General features: G+C 38.2%; 1 protein-coding gene across 1 annotated transcript in view; it reads left to right on the top strand.

The window, feature by feature from the left end:
• SNX6 (sorting nexin 6) overlaps window positions 1-18,204 on the top strand; it is a gene marked incomplete at its 5' end in the record, with an annotated part of 55,514 nt that extends 37,310 nt beyond the window's left edge. The window contains 4 exon segments of the mRNA XM_079700953.1: window positions 1,546-1,632; window positions 12,324-12,483; window positions 12,566-12,651; window positions 17,993-18,204. Coding sequence (XP_079557079.1) covers window positions 1,546-1,632; window positions 12,324-12,483; window positions 12,566-12,651; window positions 17,993-18,046 — 387 coding nt within the window. The 3' untranslated portion in view covers window positions 18,047-18,204.
• Between the last annotated feature and the right edge of the window lie 564 nt (window positions 18,205-18,768).

The following is an 18,768-nucleotide window of genomic DNA, read 5'->3' as shown; positions in this document are numbered from 1 at the left end:
TGTTCTGGTGGATGGGTAGGGTTTTTTTATTTTAACAACAATTTCAGAGTCACAGAAAAGTTGCAAGAATAGTACAAAGAATTCCTGTACATGTGTCACCCAGATTTTCTTGAAGTCAACATTTTCTACGTTACCTAAAGTTCTTTTATTCCCAGAAGTCCATGTTTATTGTTTTTTGCCCTTTGTGCACATTTCTCTCTCTCTTTTTTAAAGATAAGAATCAATTTTAATGTACCAGGACTTCCCTGGTGGTCCAATGGGTAAGACTCCATGCTCCCAATTCAAGGGGCTGGGGTTCAATCCCTGGTCTGGGAACTAGATCCCACATGCCGTAACTAAGAGTTTGCATGCCTCAAGTAAAAATCCTGCACTTGGCAAGAATGATCCTGCATAATGCAACTAAGACCTGGCACAGCCAAATAAATAAATATTTAAAAAAAATTTTTAATGTACCAATACGATTATCAGTGATTCTCCATACTGTCATCAATATCTAGTATAGAAATGTTCCCAGTTGTCTCATAAATGGCTTTTTACAGTGGACTTTGTTTGAATCGGGCTCCAAACAAGGTTCCCATATTGTATTTGGTTGACATAATACATTCTTCTTTATTCCCTGTCTCTCCAGACTGAATGAAGAGTTCTCATCTTTTTGTTTTTTTCTTTATTTTTTAAAAAATCATCCTTGTTTTTATTTATTTACTTTATTTATTTTTGGCTGCGTTGGGTCTTGGTTGCGGCACACAGGATCTTTTGTTGCGGTATGTGGGCTCTTCGTAGTGGCAGGCTGGCTTCTCTCTAGTTCTAGCGCATGGGCGTCTTGCTCGTTGTGGTGCTGCAGGCTCCAGGGCACGTGGGCTCTTCGTCGCGGTGCACAGGCTTCTCTCTAGCTGTGGCATGTGGGCTTCTTTCTAGTTGTGATGCACAGACTTCTCTCTAGTTGTGGCGCACGGGCTCCAGAGCGTGTGGGCTCTGTAGTTGTGGCACGTGGGCTTAGTTGCCCCACGGCATGTGGGATCTTAGTTCCCCGCCCAGGGATTGAACCCTTGTCCCCTGCATTGGAAGGCAGATTCTTAACCACTGGACCACCAGGGAAGTCCCGAGTTCTCATCTTTTTAGTCAGACTTAATGTTTTAGCATTGTTTTCTGGTTGTCCACAGCAGAAGGATTGGTTTGAATTACCTAGTCTACTGCTGTTGCCAGCCTCTATTACTTTATAATCATGTGTACATATCAATTGCCATTGAAATGAATAGAGAGAAAAATACAGGTGAACCTGAAATATGATATTGAAACTCATTACAGCTAACAACTCGAGTCAAATATAGAATCCTTCCATAAATTCACTAATCTGTTCATTTTTTTGTCAGTTACAAAAAAAAAAAACGAACAGACTAACAGAAAAGAGAAGGAAAGGAAACTTAGTTTAAATAGGAATTGATACTGTAGTTATTTATAACTAATTTTTTTTACAATAATTAAGAAAGAAAACACAGTATAGAATGTAAGTACTGATTAAATACCCAATTTTTTTCCCTTTTTCAGAAAATAGAAGCACGAGTGTCAGCTGATGAGGACCTCAAACTTTCTGACCTTTTAAAATATTACTTAAGAGAATCTCAAGCTGCTAAGGTAACTATTCTTTTTTTTTTAAATGGACTGCTTTACAAAAAGCCTTCATCTCCTTAGAGGTTGTTAGACTTAAGATTGTTAAAGATGACTTATCTCTTGATTTTAAATTATATTTTTAAGTATGATTTTTTTTTCTCCTTTTATAAATTGTAGGTCAGGGAACCCCACATAAAAGTTTCCTCTATAAACTCCTGATAGAATTTGTCTAGAAATTTTTTATAATTGAATTTGGTATATTTAGTCAGGTGAAATACCTGCAAAGACAAAAGTAAAACCCCCAAATAACAGTTGTGCAGCTAAAGGATTCCTAATTTTGTCTGTCTCAGTCCTCTATTGAGGGTGAGAGAGCCATAAAACAGGAGTATGTTTTATTTTAAGGCATCTCAAGTTTCCTTTTGGAAATCTGTGCAAAACTAAAACTCTTACTAATCAAAAAAAAGTTTAACAAAAACATCTAAAAAGCACTGAAAACTTAGTGGCTCAGATACTCCAAATTCTGTGTTAATTTATGAATTGAGATGTTGTACAGAAAATTCCCATCTAATCATTGGTGCTTTGAACACCCTTCTTTTATTCCTTATCAAATTATAAATAACCTTCTTAACTTTGAGGACTTAAGTACTTGCAGATAACACTGTCCATATCAAATTTATTTTAAATCAGATTGTATCTTGTGAACTATTTCTAATGGATGGGCAGGGATAAAATAAGTTGTTCACTTTTGAAGACTTTATTATTTTGTTATAATATATAATTGTTAATAGATAACTTTTTGGAACATGGCTTTAAAGGAAAATCCAAATGTTTTAGTAACCATAGGAAAAAATTGAAATTTAATTGTGAGAAAACTACAATGAGGTATTATTACACACCTTAATTAGAATGGCTAAAATGAAACATTCTGACAAAAATTACAGCAACTGAAGTTTTCACACACTGTTAGTGGGACTATGGTACAATACTTTGGAAAAGTTTTGCAGTTTCTTAAAAAATTAAACATACATCTACCCCATAATCCAGTCATTTTCAGTCCTGGTATTTGAAAACATGTCCCCACAGGTGTTTGCAGCAGCTTTATTTGTAATAGCCGAAAACTGGCAAAAACCCAAGTGTCCACCAACAAGCAGGTGAATGGATAAACAGATTGTGGTATATTCGTAAAATGGAATGCTACTCAGCAAATAAAAAGGAATAAGCTATGCATATACCCAACAAAATGGATCACTCTCAAAATAATTTTGCTGAGTGAAAGAAGCCCAGGAATAAAGACCATAGCTTACATTAGCGTTCACTCTTGGTGTTGTACATCTGTGGGTTTGGACAAATGTCTAATGACATAAGCATCATACAGAATATTTTTTTTACATTTTTATTGGAATGTAATTGCTTAACAATGGTGTGTTAGTTTCTGTTGTATAACAAACTGAATCAGCTATATGTATACATATATCCCCATATCCCCTGCCTCTTGAGCCTCCCTCCCACCCCCTAGGTGGTCACAAAGCACCGAGCTGATCTCCCTGTGCTATGCAGCTGCCTGTCACTGGTTATCTATTTTATATTTGGTAGTGTATATATGTAAGTGTTACTCTCTCAGTTCGTCCCATCTCCTGTGTCCTAAAGTCCTTTCTCTATGTCTGCATCTTTATTCCTGTCCTAGGTTCATCAGAACCATTTTTGTTTTTAAATTCCATATATATGTGTTAGCATACGGTATTTGTTTTTCTCTTTCTGACTTACTTCACTCTGTGTGACAGATTCTAGGTCCATCCACCTCACTACAAATAACTCCATTTCGTTTCTTTTTATGGCTGAGTAATATTACATTGCCTATATGTGCCACATCTTTATACCTTCATCTGTCAGTGGATGCTTAGGTTGCTTCCATGTCCTGGCTGTTGTAAATAGAGCTGCAGTGAACACTGGTACATGACTCTTTTTGAATTACGCTTTTCTCAGGGTATATGCCCAGTAGTGGGATTGCTGGGTCATATGGTAGTTCTATTTTTAGTTTTTTAAGGAACCTCCATACTACTCTCCATAGTGGCTGTATCAATTACATTCCCACCAACAGTGCAAGAGGGTTCCCTTTTCTCCACACCCTCTCCAGCATTTATTGTTTGTAGATTTTTTGATGATGGCCATTCTGACCAGTATGAGGCGATACCTCATTGTGGTTTTGATTTGCATTTCTCTAATGATTAGTGATGTTGAGCATCCTTTCATGTGTTTGTTGGCAATCTGTATATCTTCTTTGGAGAAATGTCTGTTTAGGTCTTCTGTCCATTTTTGGATTGGGTTTTTTGGGTTTTTTTGATACTGAGCTGCATGAGCTGCTTGTATATTTTGGAGATTAATCCTTTGTCACTTGCTTCATTTGCAAATGTTTTCTCGCATTCCAAGGGTTGCCTTTTCATCTTGTTGATGGTTTCCTTTGCTCTGCAAAAGCTTTTAAGTTTCATTAGGTCCCATTTTTGTTTTTATTTTCATTTCTCTAAGAGGTGGGTCAAAAAGGATCCTGCCGTGATTTATGTCATAGAGTGTTCTGCCTATGTTTTCCTCTAAGAGTTTGATAGTGTCTGGCCTTACATTTAGGTCTTTAATCCATTTTGAGTTTATTTTTGTGTATGGTGTTAGGAAGTGTTCTAATTTCATTGTTTTACCTGTAGCTGTCCAGTTTTCCCAGCACCATTTATTGAAGAGGCTGTCTTTTCACCATTGTATATGTTCTTGCCTCCTTTGTCAAAGATAAAGTGACCATATGTGAGTGGGTTTATCTCTGGGCTTTCTATCCTGTTCCATTGATCTGTGTTTCTGTTTTTGTGCCAGTACCATACTGTCTTGATTACTGTAGTTTTGTGGTATAGTCTGAAGTCAGGGAGGCTGATTCCTCCAGCTCCGTTTTTCTTTCTCAGGATTGCCTTGGCTATTCAGGGTCTTCTGTGTTTCCATACAAATTGTAAAATTTTTTGTTCTACTTCTGTGAAAAATGCCATTGGTAGTTTGATAGGGATTGCATTGAATCTGTAGATTGTTTTGGGTAATATAGTCATTTTCACGATGTTGATTTTTCCAATCCAAGAACATGGTATATCTCTCCATCTGTTTGTATCGTCCTTGATTTCTTTCATCAGTGTCTTATAGTTTTCTGAGTACAAGTCTTTCACCTCCTTAGGTATGTTTATTCCTAGGTATTTTATTCTTTTTGTTGCAGTGGTAAATGGGAGTGTTTCCTTAATTTCTCTTTCAGATTTTTCATCATTAGTGTATAGGAATGCAAGAGATTTCTGTACATTAATTTTGTATCCTGCTACTTTACCGAATTCATTAATTAGTTCTAGTGGTTTTCTGGTAGCATCTTTAGGATTCTCTGTGTATAGTATCATGTCATCTGCAAACAGTGACAGTTTTGCTTCTTCTTTTCCAATTTGGATTCCTTTTCTTTTTCTTCTCTGATTGCCGTGCCTAAAACTTCCAAAACTATGTTGAATAATAGAGGTGAGAGTGGCTCCCTTGTCTTTTTTTTTTTTTTTAAGTGAAATGTGATTTATTTCAATGGTTTTGTTTTTGTTTTTGTTTTTTATTTTTGACTGTGTTGGGTCTTCGTTTCTGTGCAAGGGCTTTCTCTAGTTGCGGCAAGCGGGGGGCCACTCTTCATCGTGGTGCACGGGCCTCTCACTTTCGTGGCCTCGCTTATTGTGGAGCACAGTCTCCAGATGCGCAGGCTCAGTAGTTGTGGCTCACGGGCCTAGTTGCTCCGCGGCATGTGGGATCTTCCCAGACCAGGGCTCAAACCCATGTCCCCTGCATTGGCAGGCAGATTCTGAACCACTGCACCACCAGGGAAGCCCCAGCTCCTTTGTCTTGTTCCTGATCTCAGAGGAAATGGTTTCAGTTTTTCACCATTGAGAATGATGTTGGCTGTGGGTTTGTCACATATGGCCTTTATTATGTTGAGGTAGGTTCCCTCTATGCCCACTTTCTGGAGAGTTTTTGTCATAAATGAGTGTTGAATTTTGTCAAAAGCTTTTTCTGCATCTGTTAAGATTATCGTATGGTTTTTATCCTTTAATTTGTTACTATGGTGTATCACATTGATTTGCGTATAGTGAAGAATCCTTGCATTGCTGGGATAAACGCCACTTGATCATGGCGTATGATCCTTTTAATGTGCTGTAGGATTCTGTTTGCTAGTATTTTGTTGAGGATTTTTACATCTATGTTCATCAGTAACATTGGCCTGTAGTTTTTTTTGTGACATCTTTGGTTTTGGAATCAGGGTGATGGTGACCTCGTAGAATGAGTTTGGGAGTGTTCCTCCTTCTGCTGTATTTTGGAAAAGTTTGAGAAGGATAGGTGTTAGCTCTTCTCTGAATATTCAATAGAATTCACCTGTGAAGCCATCTGGTCCTGGGCTTTTGTTTGGTGGAAGATTCTTAATCAGTTTCAGTTTCAGTGCTTGTGATTGTTCTGTTCATATTGTCTGTTTCTTCCTGGTTCAGTCTTGGAAGCTTGTACTTTTCTAAGAATTTGTACATTTCTTCCAGGTTGTCTATTTTATTGGCATACAGTTGCTTGTAGTAGTCTCTCATGATCCTTTGTATTTCTGCAGTGTCAGTTGTTACTTCTCCTTTTTCATTTCTAACTCTGTTGATTTGGGTCTTCCTTTTTTTCTTGATGTGTCTGGCTAATGGTTTATCAATTTTGTTTATCTTCTCAAAGAACCAGCTTTTAGTTTTATTGATCTTTGCTATTGTTTCCTTCATTTCTTTTTCATTTATTTCTTATCTAATCTTTATGAATTCTTTCCTTCTGCTAACTTTGGGGGTTTTTTGTTTTTCTTTTCTCTAATTGCTTTAAGTGTAAGTTTAGGTTGTTTATTTGAGATTTTTCTTGTTTCTTGAGGTAGGATTGTAGTGCTATCAATTTCCCTCTTAGAACTGCTTTTGCTGCATCCCATAGGTTTGGGGTCATCATGTTTTCATTGTCTTTTGTTTCTAGGTATTTTTTGATTTCCTGTTTGATTTCTACAGTGATTTCTTGGTTATTTAGTAGCATATTGTTTAGCCTCCATGTGTTTGTATTTTTTACAGTTTTTTTCCTGTAATTGAAATCTAGTCTCATAGTGTTGTGGTCAGAAAAGATACTTGATACAATTTCAATTTTCTTTTAGCTGGTTGGTTTTTTTTTTCAATTTTCTTAAATTTACCGAGGGTTACCGAGGCTTGATTTTACAGAATAATTTTACTGCCCCAGAAATACTGTGTTCCATCTATTCACTCGCCTTCCTCCTAACCCCTGTTGATTTTTAAATTGCCTTCATAGTTTTTTGCCTTTTCCAAAATATCATATAGTTGGATCTGTTCATATTGGCTTCTTCATTTAGTAATGTGCATTTAAGTTTCCTCTATGTCTTTTCATGGCTTAATAGCTTATTTCTCTTTAGCACTTAATAACATTCTGTTGCCATGATATATCAACTTTATTTATCCACTGACCTACTGAAGGACATCTTGGTTGCTTCTAAGTTTTGGCAGTTATCAGTACAGCTGCTGTAAACATCCATGTGCAGGTTTTTGTGTGAACATAAGTTTTCAACTCCTTTGAGTAATAAATAGCAAGGAGCGTAATCACTAGATCGTATGATAAGAGTATGTTTAGTTCTGTCTAACTGTCTTCCAAAGTGCCTATATCATTGCATTCTCACCAGCAATGAATGAGAGTTCCTGTTGCTTAACTTCCTCACCAGCATTTGGTATTGTCAGAATTGTAGATTTTGGCCATTCTAACAAGGTGTGTGGTATGTCGTTTTAATTTGCATTTCCTTGATGACATTTGATGTGAAGCATCTTTTCACAAGCTTATTATATGCCAACTCTGTGTCTTCTTTGGTGAGGTGTCTGTCTTGAAAAAAAAGGTCTTTGGCCGATTCTTTACTTGGGTGGTTAAGTTTTAAGAGTTCTTTGTGTATTTTGGATAGCAGTCCTTTTTATCAAATATCTTTTAAAAAATTTTTCTTGGTCTGGTGGCTTGTCTTCTTGACACTGTCTTTTGCTGAGCAAACATTTTTAATTTAATTTAATTTAATTTTAATTTTATTTATTTATTTATTTTTGTCTGCGTTGGGTCTTTGCTGCTGCATGCAGGCTTTCTCTAGTTGTGGCAAGCGGGGGCTACTCTTTTTTTTTTTGCCGTACGTGGGCCTCTCATTGCCGTGGCCTCTCCCGTTGCAGAGCACAGGCCCCGGACACACAGGCCCAGCGGCCATGGCTCACGGGCCCAGCCGCCCCATGGCATGTGGGATCCTCCCGGACTGGGGCACGAACCCGCGTCCCCTGCATTGGCAGGTGGACTCGAAACCACTGCGCTACCAGGGAAGCCCCAGGGAGCTATTCTTCGTTGCAGTGCGCGGGCTTCTCATTGCGGTGGCTTCTCTTGTTGCAGAACACGAGCTCTAGGTGCACGGGCTTCAGTAGTTGCAGCTCACAGACTCAGTAGTTGCAGTACACGGGCCCTAGAGCACACAGGTTTCAGTAGTTGTGGCACATGGGCTCCGTAGTTGTGACACGTGGGCTCTAGGGCGTGTGGGCTTTCCGTAGTTATGGCATGCAGGCTCAGCAGTTGTGGCTCACGGACTGTAGAGCACAGGCTCAGTAGTTGTGGCACACAGGCTTAGTTGCTCTGTGGCATGTGGGATCTTCCCGGACCAGGGCTCGAACCTGTGTCCCCTGCCTTGTCAGGCGGATTCTTAACCACTGTGCCACCAGGGAAGTCCCAGCAATTTTTAATTAAAGAAGCCCAACTTACCAATTATTTCTTTCTTGGATCATCCCTTTGGTGTTGTATCTAGAAAGTCATCACCAAGCCCAAGGTCATATGGATTTTCTCCTGTGTTTTGCATTTTACATTTAGGTCTATGATCCATTGAGTTAATTTTCATGAAGGCTGTAAGGGCTGAGTATAAATTCGTTTCTTTGCATGTGGATATCCAGTTTTCCCAGCACCATTTGTTGAAAAGATTATCTTTTCTCCATTGTATTGCGTTTGTTCCTCTGTCAAAAGATTAGTTGGCTCTATTTGTGTGAGTCTAGTGCTGGGCTCTCTATTCTATTGTATTGATCTATTTGTCTGTTCTTTGACCAGTACCACACTGTCTAGATTACTGTAGCTTTATAGAAAGGTTTAAAGTAGGTAGTGTTAGTCCTCTGACTTTGTTTTTCTCCTTCACTGTTGTGTTACTCTGTGTCTTTTGCCTTTCCACACAAACTTTAGAATCAATTGGTTGATGTCTACAAAATAACTTGCCAGGATTTTGATTGGGGTTATGTTGAATCCGTAGATCAATTTGGAAAGAACTGATTTTGACAATATTGAGTCTCCCTATCCATGAACATGGAATATCTCTCCATTTATTTAGTTCTTTGATTCCTTTTATCAGAGTTTTATAGTTTTCCTCAAAAGTTGTACATGCTTTGTTAGCTTAATACCTAAGTATTTCATTCTCTGGAGTGCTAATTAATGTAAATGGTATTGTGTTTTTAATTTCAAATTTCACTTGTTCATTGCTGGTATACAAGAAAGCAATCTACTTTTGTATACTGATGTTCTCTCGTAAAACTTTATTTTACTCATTTATTAATTCCAGGAGTTTTTCTATATAAACAGTCTTGTTATCTGTCATCTGTAAACAAAAGACGGTTTTGTTTCTTCCTTTCCAATCTGTATACTTTTTATTTCTTTTTCTTATTGCATTAGCTAGGATCTACAGTACAATATTGAGAAAGAGTGGTGAGATGGGACATCTGTGTGTTGTTCCTGATATTAGTGGGAAAGCTTCTAGTTTTTCTCTCTTAAGTATGATGTTAGCTGTAGGTTTTTTGTAGATGTTCTTTATCAAGTTGAGAGTGTTACTTCTATTCCTATTTTGCTGACGAAACAGTCAATTGATTTTTGACAGAGTGCTAAAACAATATAGTGAGGAAAATAATAGACTTTCAACAAAAGGTACCAGGACAACTGAATGGTCACGTGAAAAAGAATAAAGTTGGACTTTCCTCACACCATGGATAGAAAATTTACTCAAAATGGATCAAAGGTCTAAATGTAAGAGCCAAAACTATAACATTTTTAGAAGAAAACATAAACATAAAACTTCTTGATTGCCTTAATTAGGCATTGATTTCTTAGCTATAACTAGAAGCACACCAACCAAATAAAAATAATAAATTGGACTTTATTAAAATTTTTAAAACTTTTGTTTAAAGTTTTTTGTATCAAAACCACTATTGAGGGCTTCCCTGGTGGCGCAGTGCTTGAGAGTCCGCCTGCCAATGCAGGGGACACGGGTTCGTGCCCCAGTCCGGGAAGATCCCACATGCCGGGGAGCGGCTAGGCCCGTAAGCCATGGCTGCTGAGCCTGCGTGTCCAGAGCCTTTGCTCCGCAACGGGAGAGGCCACAACAGTGAGAGGCCCGCATACTGCAAAAAAAAAAAAAAAAACCACTATCGAGCAAAATGAAAAAACCCACAGACCAGGAGAAAATATCGGGTTGACCAGAAAGTTCATTCTGGCTTTTGCATAAGATGTTATGAACAAACTTTCTGACCAACCCAATATTTGAAAATCATGTAAGTCCCTAATAAACGACTGGTATTCAGAATATATAAAGAACTCTTATAACAGTAAAACAACAAAGAGTCCAATTAAAAAGTGGGCAAAAGGGCTTCCCTGGTGGTGCAGTGGTTGAGAGTCTGCCTGCCGATGCCGGGGATGTGGGTTTGTGCCCCGGTCCGGGAAGATCCCACATGCTGGGGAGCGGCTGGGCCCATGAGCCATGGCCGCTGGGCCTGCGTGTCCGGAGCCTGTGCTCCGCAACGGGAGAGGCCACAACAGTGAGAGGCCCGCGTACCGCAAAAAGTGGGCAAGGGCTTCCCTGATGGCGCAGTGGTTGAACGTCCGCCTGCCGATGCAGGGGACACGGGTTCGTGCCCCGGTACGGGAAGATCCCACATGCCGCGGACCGGCTTGGCCCGTGAGTCATGGCCGCTGAGCCTGCGCGTCCGGAGCCTGTGTTCCGCAGCGGGAGAGGCCCCAACAGTGAGAGGCCCGCATACCGCAAAAAAAAAAAAAAAAAAAAAAAAGTGGGCAAAAGACAGAAGATATACAAGTGGCCAATAAATACGTAAAAAGATGCTCAACATCTTTAGCCCTCAGGGAAATGCACATTAAAACCACAGTGCTATATCACTTCACACCTACTAGGTGGCTGTAATCAAAAAGACATAACAGTATTGACAAGGCTGTGGAGAAATTGGACCCCCTCATATAGTTTTGGTGGGAAAATGTAAAATGGTGCGGTCACTTTGGAAATAGTCTGGCAATTTCTCAAAAGATTCAACATAGAGTTACAAGGTGACCCAGTAATTCCACTCCTAAGTAATGAGATATGAAAGAGAAATGAAACGTGAAAACATGTCCACACAAAAACTTGTACACACATGTTCTTAACAGCATTACTATGAAATAGCCAAAAAGTGGAAACAAACCAAATGTCTGTCAGCTGACGGGATAAATCAATGTGGTATGTCCATACAATGAAATATGATTTAGCAATAAAAGGAATGAAGTACTGATTCATGCTATAAAATGGATGAACTTGAAACTTTATGCTAAGTGAAAAAGCCAGACATGGGAATTCCCTGGCGATCCGGTGTTTAGGACTCTACATTTTCACTGCTGAGAGCCCAGGTTCAATCCCTGGTCAGGGAAGTTAAGATCCCGCAAGCCGCAGCATAGCCAAAAAGGAAAAAAAAAAAAGCCAGATACAAAAGGTCACATATCATATGTTTTCTTTTAAAAATATTTTATGTATTTATTTATTTGGTTGCGAAGAGTCTTAGTTGCAGCAGGCGGGCTCCTTAGTTGTGGCAGGTGGGAGCCTTAGTTGTGGCATGCAAACTCTTAGTTGTGGCATGTACGTGGGATCTAGTTCCCTGACCAGGGATCGAACCTGGGCCCCCTGCATTGGGAGCGTGGAGTCTTATCCACTGCGCCACCAGGGAAGTCCCTGATTCCTTTTTTAACGAAATGTCCAAAATAGGCAAATCTATAGAGACAGAAAGCAGATTAATGGTTGTCCATGGCTGGAGGTGGGGGGTGTGGAAGGAAATAGAGAATGACTGCTAAAGGACCTGGTTTCTTTTTGGGTGACGAAAATGTTCTAAAATTGAGGCTAGTGATGGTTACACAACTCTGTGAGCATACTACAAACCATTGAATCGTGCACTTATATAAGTGAGCTAGGGACTCCCCTGGTGGCACAGTGGTTAAGACTCTGAGCTCCCAATGCAGGGGGCCCAGGTTCAATCCCTGGTCAGGGAACTAGATCCCACATGCATGCCACAACTAAGAGTTCACATGCCACAACTAAGGAGCTGGGAAGCCGCAACTAAGGAGCCCGCCTGCTGCAACTAAGATCTGGCACAACCAAATAAATAAAATTTTAAAATAAATAAATGAGTGAGTTATGTGGTGATTTGAATTATATCTCAATAAAGCTGTTACCAAAAAAATTTAGAAGAATGACATGTGGCATTCACTGTGTGTTAGCTCTGGTGATGGGGGTGGCGGTGGCTGAGGGCAGCTACTAGAAACATGCAGCATATATTATCGTGAAGTATTCTGTTTTATAGGATCTCCTGTATCGAAGATCTAGGTCACTAGTGGATTATGAAAATGCTAATAAAGCACTGGATAAAGCAAGAGCAAAAAATAAAGATGTTCTGCAGGCTGAAACGTCCCAACAGTTATGTTGTCAGAAATTTGAAAAAATATCTGAATCTGCAAAACAAGGTACTCTTATATTAACCTTTAATCATAAGGTATGTTTTAGACTGTTATATAAATAGTTAATCCTAATTTGTTTTGTTCACAGAGCTTATAGATTTTAAGACAAGAAGAGTTGCTGCATTCAGAAAAAATTTAGTGGAACTGGCAGAGTTAGAACTGAAGCATGCAAAGGTAGTATCATATTAAAGATTTAATAATTTAAGTGACTTATAATTTAGAAATGAGTCAGTTATGAAACTTTATACTAATTTTAAAAATAGAGAATCTTAGAATTGAGAGGGATTTTAAAGGTTATCTAACTTAAACAAGAAAAATATAATGTCTCTAATGGTCAGCTTTGCAAGGCTCTAGTACCTAATATGGAAAAACAGTATCATTTTTTAACTAGTTAAAAAAAAATCTTACTTAATAAAAACATCACTTAAAATTTTATTTAACATTTGCCATCTTCAAAGGGACTGAAAATTTTAAATGTATTCAAAATTCCCCAAACTGTAAATATTAAAGAAATTTTTAAAAACTTTTACATGTTATTTTGTGATAAATTTATAAGTCTAAAGTTATTAAAGCTTAAAACTACACTGAGGGCTTCCCTGGTGGCGCAGTGGTTGAGAGTCCGCCTGCTGATGCAGGGGACACAGGTTCGTGCCCCAGTCCAGGAAGATCCCACATGCCCGCAGAGCAGCTAGGCCCGTGAGCCATGGCCGCTGAGCCTGCGCGTCCGGAGCCTGTGCTCCGCAACGGGAGAGACCACAGCAGTGAGAGGCCCGCGTACCGCAAAAAAAAAAAAAACTACACTGAGATTTTTGGTATACTCTATAATGAGCACGAATTTATTTCTGTGTAACTTTGACATAAGTTTAATTCCTCTTTCACAGTTTACCCTTCAGATATTTAAATCCTTCATATTCTCTATATATCTTCTCTTCTCCATGCCAGACATCCTTTGGCTAAATATTTTTCATCCCATACACCTCAACAAGATTTTTATTGTATTATTGCCCTACTGTCATTGCTCTTTTAAAATATTATACCTGAAAATGGAAACACATTTACATACATAGAATGATTATTCACATTTCTTCTTACAGCATGTTTTATTCTATTTTTTTTAAAACTATTTTTTATTTATGGCTGTGTTGGGTCTTCTCTGCTGCATGTGGGTTTTCTCCAGTTGTGGCGAGCGGGGGCTACTCTTCTTTGAGTTACGCAGGCTTCTCATTGCGGTGGCTTCTCTTGTTGCGGAGCATGGGCTCTAGGCGCACAGGCTTCAGTAGCTGTGGCACGCGGGCTCAGTAGTTGTGGCGCACGGGCTTAGTTGCTCCGCGGCATGTGGGATCTTCCCGGACCAGGGCTCAAACCCGTGTCCCCTGCATTGGCAGGCGGATTCTTAACCACTGCGCCACCAGGGAAGACCCTATTCTATTTTTTTTAACTAATTTATTTTTCATTGAAGTATAGTTGATTTACAATGTGTTGGTTTCGGGTGTACAGCAAAGTGATTCAGTTATACATATATATATGTATATATTCTTTTTCAGATTATTTTTCCATAGAGTTTATTATAGAATATTGAGTATAGTTCCCTGTGCTATACAGTAGGTCCTTGTTGTTTATCTGTTTTATATATAGTAGTGTGTATGTTACTCCCAAATTCCTAATTTATCCCTCCCCTCCAAGTATGTCTTATATTTGTAAGATATGTTTTTTTTTAACTGCCATATTGCACCAGCTTGATTTGGCTATAATCTCACTTTTTTTCTCTCTCACTTCTTGAACCTCCGCCCTGTGGTTGTGTATTTAATTTTTTTAGTAATTATTTTCATTTTTGTGGTAAACAACACATAACATAAAATTTACCATCTTAACCATTTTTAAGTGTACAGTTAAGTAGTATTAAGTATATTCATGTTGTTGTACAATGGCTGTCTAGAACTTTTTCATTTATTGAGCACTTACTTTAAAAATGTAATTGCAGGCCACGTTTATGTCTGTTAAATTTAAGCTTGCTTGTCTTAGCCTAGCACATTGAGATCTTTTGCAAACTTGGGTTTGATCATATAGTATTTGACTATTATACTAGTTTATCCTGTCAAGTGATGGACATTCGTAATTTGTATGAACTCCCTTTTATGTCTTCATCTAAGTTTTGATTTAAAAGGTTGATCAGGATTAAAGGAATCACTATTTGTTAACCTACCTTTTGAAAGTAAGTGGCACCAAAAAAAATTGAGTCCCTTTCTTTCTATACTAATTGATATTAACTTAATTAATATTCTTTGGTTATATTTATTTGGATAGTTATGAATTCATTTATACTATTATCAACCATTATTTTTCCCATTTTATCTGTGAAGGACATAAGGAGTATCAAGTTACTCATTAAAATCAAGATATACGTTGTCTGATTTGCTGGGCTAATAACCCTGACAGAAGAAAATGTGTGGACCTCCCTGGTGGTCCAGTGGTTAAGACTGCATTTCCCCTGCAGGGGGCATGGGTTCAATCCCTGGTTGGGGAACTAAGATCCCGCATGCCATGCAGTGTGGCCCAAAAAAAAGGAAAAAAAATAAAATGTTTTGATAAGCCTGGCATAATTTATTCTTATTGAGCCTGTGTTGTTTTCCAGTGTTCACTGTTTTTGTTCTTTTTACAGAGGTTATAAACTATCAAACTACAACCTATTTTGTACAGCCTGTGAGCCAGGAATGGCATTCATATTTTTAAATGATTATAAAAAGATCAAAAGAATAATATTTCATGACATGTGATAATTGTATGAAACTCAAATTTAACCTATTAAGGTTTATTGGAATACAGCCAAGCATATTCACTTAAGCTTATTCACTTATGCTTTGTCTATGATTGCTTTCATGCTACTACAGCAAAGTTGAGTAGTTGAAACAGAGACCAAATGTCTCTCAAAGTCTAAAATGTTTACTATTTAATAACCCTTTACAAAAAAAGTTTGCTGACCCTGCTTTAGATTGATGTGGTTTCCAGATTCTGTACTTTTTCAAATTCTTCCTGAAATGTGTTCTCTGTGTTCAAATTTCTGATAGCTCTTCTAGTCCAGTGGTTCTTAACTGGTGGTGATTTTGCCCCCCAGGAGACATTTAGCAATTTCTGGAGACATTTGTGGTTGTCACATCTGGGGGTTGGGGGGTCACTGCTGGTGTGTAGTGGGTAGAGGCCAGGAGTGCTGCTCAACGTCCTATGATAGACGGACAGCCCCCACGAGGAAGGATCAGACAGCCCAAATGTCGAGAGTGCTGAGGTTGGGCAACTCTACTCTGTGGTCTGAGATTTCTTAATGACTTTGTAAATCTGAACAAAGTCTCATTTTGGTCCCAGGATCCACATAAATTATTCCCAAAAGAGTAGGTAATAGTTAAATGTACAACGAGATGGTTTGAAACTACTTTGGATTTTATTTATTGTAACTGGTATATATGTCTTTGCCACATAATTGAAATCTAGTTAACTAGGTAGTTAGGTCACTTTTGTGTCCTTGAAAATAGGCTCAGATTCTTTATTAAGGAAGTAAAAAATGTGTGATAGGGCAATTAAAAAAAAAACAAAAACTGATGAGCCAACTGTGAGGGTGTGATGTGAGTCCCTGTGTACCCGGTTGTAGTTGCAGAGTTAGGTCCACCTTTGGCAGGGGCAGTTTGGCAGGTGTCACCCTGCAGAATGTGCATCCTGTGACTCAGCGGTCCCACTTGAGGAATATACCTGTAAGAAGTATATCTAAGAAGGTAATTTCATAACTGTAGACAGGCTCAAAGTCATTTTCACAGTTCTGTTCTTATACTGGCCAAAAATTGACAGTAACTTGAACACCTAAAAATGTTTAATGTTTATTTTTCACTTAATTTTAGATTTTCAGGAACATTGCAAGGAAAGTACAAAGAATTCCTGGATACTTTTCACCCAGATTCCCCAAATGTACATATTATCGCATCTGCTTTGTCCTTTTCCCTCCCTTCCTCCCCATTTCTCTTTACACACACACACACACACACACACACCCCTATACACACCTGTTTTTGTCTTAATATGAATAAGCTGCATATATGATTCTTCCCTCTTATACATTTAAATGTGAATTTCCTAAAATCAAGTAATTACTCAGTACAGTTATAAAGTTGAGGAAATTAATATCAACATAATTCTGTTATCCAATCCAGAGGCCTTTATTCACATTTCCCCAGTTGTCCCAATAATGTCCTTAATGGCAAAAGGAAATTCAAGAGAATGTGTTGCATTCAGTGCATGTGTCTTCTTAGACTTCTGTAGTCTGGAAAAGTTGCTGAATCTTTGTATTTCATAACATTGGACACTGTTAAAGCACAGGCCTATAGAATGCCCTTCACTTTGGGTTTATCTAATTAGTGGGTCTAGGTTGTGCACTTTGGACAGGAATTTCACCCAGAAGTGATGTCAGATCTTCTTGGTGCATCACACAGGAGGAGGCACATGCTGTTGATCAGTTGCCTTACTGGCAATGTACAACTTTGATCATTTGCTTAAAGTGATGTCTGCAGGCTTCACAGTGGCAAAGTTGATATTTTATACTTTGGATTAAGAAGTATTCTGTGGGGAGGTACCCGAGACTGTTAAATACCCCATCACTTAACCAGCACCGACCAATAAAACTTTGTGCCATGGTGGGAATATTGTGTAATCAGCACTGTCCAGTGTGGTTGGCACTAGTCATGTGTGGCTACTGAAGATTTGAAATGTGGGTAATGCAACTGAGGAACTGAGTTTTTATTTAATTTTAATTAACAGAAATTTTAATTATGCAGCTGCACATAGCTGATGGCTACAGTATTGGCATTTTAGTCCCATACTGCTTTTGGCATCCATTCATGATTTTTGCTTGAGTCAATTATGATGATGATGATGATCGCCAGATGGTCATTTTCTAATTCCATCTTTCTTTATACGTTTTAGTTGACTTTCTACTCTAAGGAGGAGGTTTTCCTTCATTCCTGTTTATATATTAATGTAACCTAAATATACTTAAATTTGCCTTTATATGTCTCTAAATGTGAGTGCCAGTTCATATGTTTTACAAATGGGCATTTAGGTATGAATTTTATAGAATACTTCTGTATGTAATCTTACTATTTTTATAAAAAGTGCTGTAAATCTAATGCTATATTTTAATGGCTAAAGGAATGTGATAAGAACCTGTCTAACAATCAGAACATACTCAGTGGAGTAATCTGCATACAAAGGGCATATTTTATAACCCTCACTGGAGCATGCCAAATATTAATATTGTTCTAGACAGAAATTTACTGAACAATCTGGTATGTGGAAAATATTGTGCATGGAACAAATTCTGTAATTTTACGTCTTTAAACCTTTATTTGTATATAATAAATGACTTTTCAAAATTCTGATATCTTAAATGTAAAGTTATGTGATTTCTAATACTGTATATTTTCAGTAAGAGTCTTTCACACTGTTTGAACTTCATTTATTTTCCCTCCCTTTTTAGGGTAACCTACAGTTGCTGCAGAACTGCCTGGCAGTGTTAAATGGAGACACATAAGCCACACTCTGCCTTCCAGTTAAAAAGGGCTGCCTTCCGTCAGATTTTATTTCTTTTCTTAATGATGCTAGACATTTACTGCTCACTGGAAACAAAAGAAACAGCTGACAAAGTGCATCTACTCTCCCTTTTTCTGAGAAACAGTGGCGCGGTGCCGCCCTCGGGTGCTGTGGGCTGCATGATGGGACCTGCGCGCCTGCGCCGCGGACAGTTGATGATCATCGCGCCCTCCTCCTCTTCAGAAGCCCAAAGTACTGCCTTTTTTTAAGTAGCCTCTAGAACTGTGCTTATTTTATGAATAGTATTCCTTATGGCTGCCAATCTTATTTACTTTTAAGTAATTTCTGAAGTTTAACCCTTTCAAAATACATTGTGTAAACAAGATAAGGATTGCCGTTACCTTTTTTGAATTTTGTTTTAAAAAAAACATTGTACACCACCTTAGTTCACTCTTGTATCCTGGTAAAGCATCTTAATGAGACTTATTTTTAATTAATGAACGTTTCTTAGAAGTTTTGGGACAGACTTTACGTAATCTTTATAAGTATGATTTCTGAAGAAAAGCAAATGCATTAGTATGTTTGCCTTAAACTTGTAGACTAAACGAACTATTGTCAAATAAACAGTGATAACAGTAATAGTTTTTAACTCTGTGGTCACTCTAAAATTTGGAGTAGCTATAATCTCCTATATTATGCTTTTACAGTGCAGGTCTTAGTTTT

Source organism: Hyperoodon ampullatus (assembly GCF_949752795.1).
Source record: "Hyperoodon ampullatus genome assembly, chromosome: 3".
In the NCBI taxonomy this organism is placed as follows: Eukaryota; Metazoa; Chordata; class Mammalia; order Artiodactyla; family Ziphiidae; genus Hyperoodon; species Hyperoodon ampullatus.
This window is presented reverse-complemented; position numbering and strand designations above follow the sequence as displayed.